The 5,113-nt window shown below is 37.0% G+C and overlaps 1 protein-coding gene across 1 annotated transcript; it reads left to right on the top strand.

The window, feature by feature from the left end:
- Window positions 1-265: 265 nt before the first annotated feature.
- Window positions 266-938, top strand: LOC132599678 (uncharacterized). The gene has a single exon (XM_060312960.1). It carries the CDS (start codon window positions 266-268, stop codon window positions 932-934), a length of 669 nt encoding a protein of 222 aa, XP_060168943.1. The 3' UTR covers window positions 935-938.
- The last annotated feature ends 4,175 nt before the right edge of the window (window positions 939-5,113 follow it).

Below are 5,113 nucleotides of genomic sequence, written 5' to 3' on the forward strand. Positions count from 1 at the left end.
TTCCCCTTCCTCTCTTTTTATTGATGCGAGAAACTGCAAAGCAAAAAAAAAAATATATCACCACTACTGATTTTAATATATATCGGCTACAAAGAGTCTTAACTAACAAAGAGAGTGAATTTATCCGACAGCTCTGGCCGGAATTTAAATAGATATGGGGGAATATAAGATTTTCTACAATGCAGATTTTAAATCATATGACATTACAGGGAGACATTCAAGTTCTGAAGTATGGTTCGACTGGATCAAGTGTAGCAGACATTTAATGAGAAAAGTTACTATTAGCATATACATGTCTCCTTTTACGAAGGGAGACTATGATGACGAACATGATTTTGAATGCAACATCTGTTTTGAATTAGCCCAAAATCCCATTGTGACTCTCTGTGGTCACCTCTACTGTTGGCCATGCCTTTATAGATGGTTACGTCTTCACTCACAGTGCCATGAATGCCCTGTTTGTAAAGCCCTTATTCAAGAGGAGAAATTAGTTCCTCTTTGTGGCATAGGAAGGACTTCTACTGATCCCAGATCAAAACCAATCCCCGGCCTTGAAATTCCTAATAGACCTGCAGGACAACGACCTGAAACTGCTCCTCAACCTGATCCAAATAATTTTCATAATCATAGAGGATTCGGTCATATGGGAGGATTGGGAGGGTTTTTTCCCACAGCAACTGCAAGATTCGGTAACTTTACAATGTCCGTTGGTTTCGGTGGATTGCTCCCTTCATTACTCAGCTTCCAGTTTCATGGATTTCCTGGTCCTACAGCGTATCCTACCACATCAAATTACCCTTTTGGATATACTCCTGCATATCACGGGCCACATGTTCGTAATGCTCAAGACACAGCCCAAGTACAAGCAGATAACAATCTCAAGTTTTTGTTCTTACTTGTTGGTTTTCTTGTGCTCATTTATTTGTTGGGCTAAAGAATGGATTCAGTCTTGGCCTTATGCTAATGTGGCTGTCAGATTTTGTGCATGTGTATATGTCAACTCTGCACTCACTTTGAAGTTTCTTCTAACTTTGGTGATCTGTAGATGCTGGCACTTTGTTAATTTAATGTAACCAATTTAACTTTCTGTGAAATATGTACATTTTGAATACTTAATTTGGTTCTAGCTCGTTTCTGCATTCCCTTTGGGTAAGAAAACCAAATAACACATGCTCTTGATGGCTTGTAATGCTTTTCAGTTATGTGCTTTTGGATCCAAGAAAAGAGGACAGAAAAATAAAGGTTCACGACAAGATGTTCCGAATTCAGACGAAAGGTAAAAGGTTGACAGGTAAGAATCCAAAGAATGCTCTGCTGGTCTCAGAGAAACCTTATAAAAAACAAAAACCATGAAAATTTACCAAGTCATTCTCAAAATAAACAGTTTCTATAATCTTAGCGAGATTTTTCTCTCCAAGCAAACCAAGTTCTTAAGCAAAGATTGTAACCTTATCAATTTAAGAAACAAATTAAACAAAAATGAACAACCCCACCTTAGAGCGACCAAATTTACGTCTACATTCATATCCAAGAATCACCATGAAAAAAGAATCCCATAGAGCAACAAAACAATTCAAGATCAGAAAATTTAAGGGATAATTCTGAGAAGAAATAAGCATTTGAAAAGGATCTGGAAAATAAGTCTACCCCATAATAATTGGTATGTGATGATGAATGTCTTTGTTCATGGGAAAATATAAAACCCTGAGAGAAACCACGTATGTATGTATGTGTCTTAAACCCCCAGTTCTTTATACAGTTACTGGCTCTAACGGTTAAAGTCCGTAGATGCACTTGCCATTAATCAAAGGTCATTCTCCAAGCCCCCTCTACCCTAAAGGAGGATTTACAATAGTTCATTCTCCTTTTACGAAGGGGACTATAACAGAGAACTAACCTGCACCATTTTTAGCCTCTGGAGAGGGGCATGCATTTTCATCTAGATTCCTTGATGATTGTGTCTCTGGAGATGTTCTTTGTAGAGGGTTACATGATATTTGTCCGGGCTGTAGAGTTCCTTGACTTGGGTTACTTGATTGTCCTATCTCCAAAGGTACCTCGTTAATCCCTATTGATTGTATTTGTGGTTGAGACGTCATTCCAGAATTTCCACGTCCTCGAAAATTGACACGTCCACAGCCTGTCCCGTCTCTCCCGCTTTTACCTCGTCCAGTTCCTCTCATTTCCTGCAACATCAGATTAAAAAAGGATAAGTATCATAATCAGAAATTAAAGATGATAAAATATATATATTTATATGTTGGAGAAAATATCAATTCATTAAGCAAAATATTAAATCAATCATTTATAAAAATGTGGGACCTTTTGCTCACAACTATACCATCATTGATGAAAATGTTAAGAGTAAACCACTAGTTTTACTTAAACACTGATTCTATCTATAAAAGTAAAGCTACAAACATCTTGGTTGTTAGTTTCATGTCAGCCTAATAAGAACAAAAATACAGAGAACTTCTCAAAACAAGATGTAGTCATCTATATCATCAGTTTTTGCTTCTTTATCTTCAAGAGGATGTATCACTGTCCTCTCCATCATTATCATCAAGTAACTCTTCTTCGTCTTCTTCATTCTCGGATACATCTATATCATTGTCATTAATGAAATCATCTTCCTCATTTCCTTGGTCATTGGTACGCAAAACAGTTTGTGGTTCAATATCATCCCTATGTAAAGACACCTCAATCTCAGTTTCTTGGTCATTGGTACGCAAAATATTACATTCAACTTCCTCTTGTTGATAAACTTCTTCGTTAAGTAATGCTTCATCTTCAACTTCAGGAATATTGAAAAGGTCGCGAGGATTTGTCCTTACAACAACAAGCCAATCTTTATTGACCATGTCATTCAAGTAAAAGACTTGCTCGGACTGAGACGCCAACACAAATGGCTCATTTGTATTCAAGGCACAGTGAGTATTCACACTTGTAAAACCATATTTGTCAATCTTATATCCTCTTCCTAGGCGAGCCACATCCCAGCAATGACACTTGAATAGGTAAACTCTCTTGTTCCCCACATAAGACAACTCATAAATGTCCTCTAACACACCATAATACTCCTTATTAGGGTCTGAATCATCTCCTCTAACAAGAACTCCACTGTTTTGTGTTTTTCTCACAAGCTCTTTTGTTTGAAATCTAAATCCATTCACCATAAATGTTGAATATCGATGAACCAATGGGTCAGGACTGACAGCTAAGCTTACAAGATCATCATTTGCGCATCTTTGTGCAGATAACACAAATATCTACAGAAACAAACAACACTATTATGACCAATATAACACCTTGGGATAATTACACTAATAGTAAAAGTGTCATTTAAGTAAACACCTACACGTGCACGAAACCAATCAAGAAACTCTTTGTTATGCATCCTATGAGCTCTCATTGATCCTTGACTTTCAATCTCTCTCGTGTATTCCCTACATTTTGTGTTAGTGAAGATTAATTGAATTGTCTCAATGTGAAATTATCTTGGAATAAATAAGAGACTTACTCCAAGAATTGTGACACCTCTTCACAATTTTGAAACACATACATGCATGCTTGGTTGAACTCATCATGAGGTAGCTTCTTGCTATCTGTAGCAGCACCTTTTGGTTGCCCACTATTTTTAAAGATGGACATCTCACCCTTTGACCTAGATCCATCGTCATTTCTAGTTGGTTTATTGAACTTGGCTGAGATATTCCTTAAATATCGTGAGCAAAACGTGAGGCTTTCCTCTGCCAAATAACCTTCTACAATTGAACCTTCTGGACGACCTAGGTTGCGTACATATGACTTAAGTGTTCCCAAATACCTATATATAGATTTCTGATTAATATAATTATAGAATATGATATTCTAAATATGTGGCATTTATATTATAGAAAGACACGTTACCTCTCAATAGGGTACATATCCCGATATTGAACTGGTCCACCAAGCTTTGCCTCTCTTGCCAAGTGAATTGTCAAATGAATCATGACATCAAAGAACACCGGAAGAAAAACCATTTGAAGTTTGCACAATATGATAGGAATTTCAGCCTCTAGGATATCAAGATCTTCAATTGTCAAGCACTTAGAGTATAGATTCTTGAAAATTTTGGCTAAGGCTATAATTGGTTAACAGACTTCCTTAGGCAACAAACCACGTATAGCTACTGGAAAAATGTCTTGTAATAATACATTATGATCATGACACTTCAATCCATGTATCTTTTTCTCAAGTATGTTAACACACCTTGAAATGTTTGATGAAAAGGCATCTGGAACCTTTAAATTAGCTAAGAAATCACATACCTTCAACTTCTCTTGTAGGGACAATGCATAGCATGCCGCCGGTAACAAAATATTGTCCCCATACTCAATTGGTTGCAATCCTTACCTGATTCCAAGGTCCACCAAATCATATCTACTTTTCAATGTGTCCTTTGTCTTTCCAACCATATTCATCACAATTGATAAAATATTATCGGACACATTTCTTTCTATATGCATCACATCAAGGTTATGTCACAACATAAGATTCTTCCAATAAGGCAATTGAAAAAAGATACTGTTCTTCCTCCAATTATAAGCATTGTTAGAAACATTACGCTTTCGCTTTTGCACTTTACCATAAGTCACATTGCCCAAATCTTGTAATTGCATAAGTGCTTCATCACCTGTTAAAGGCTCGGTGCAGCCCCCATTTCCACTTTCCCATCAAATAACACCCTGCTTCTACGCCATGGATGGTTTATGGGAAGGAAGCGACGATGACCCATATAACATAACGTATTATGTAAGGAAACTGATTGTGTGTCTTTATAGCAACAAGGGCATGCAAGCTTTCCTTTGGTTGACCATCCTGAAAGGTTCCCATATGCATGAAAGTCATTAATCATCCACAGGAGAGCCACACGCATAAGAAAATTAGATTTTGAGTGTGCATCATAAGTCTCCACCCCGTCCCATAGCTCTTTCAACTCTACAATCATTGGTTGTAAGTATACATCAATATCATTGCCTGGACACTTAGGACCTGGAATAAGAAGTGTCATCATGAAATATGGATTTTTCATGCAATCCCATGGTGGAAAATTATACGTAACTAGTACGAC

This window comes from Lycium barbarum, chromosome 6, assembly GCF_019175385.1.
Source record: "Lycium barbarum isolate Lr01 chromosome 6, ASM1917538v2, whole genome shotgun sequence".
Taxonomy (NCBI): Eukaryota; Viridiplantae; Streptophyta; class Magnoliopsida; order Solanales; family Solanaceae; genus Lycium; species Lycium barbarum.

What these genes read in the sequence shown, in the direction of transcription:
- LOC132599678 (XM_060312960.1), top strand. Translation starts at nt 266, where the DNA reads ATGAGAAAAGTTACTATTAGCATATACATGTCTCCTTTTACGAAGGGA.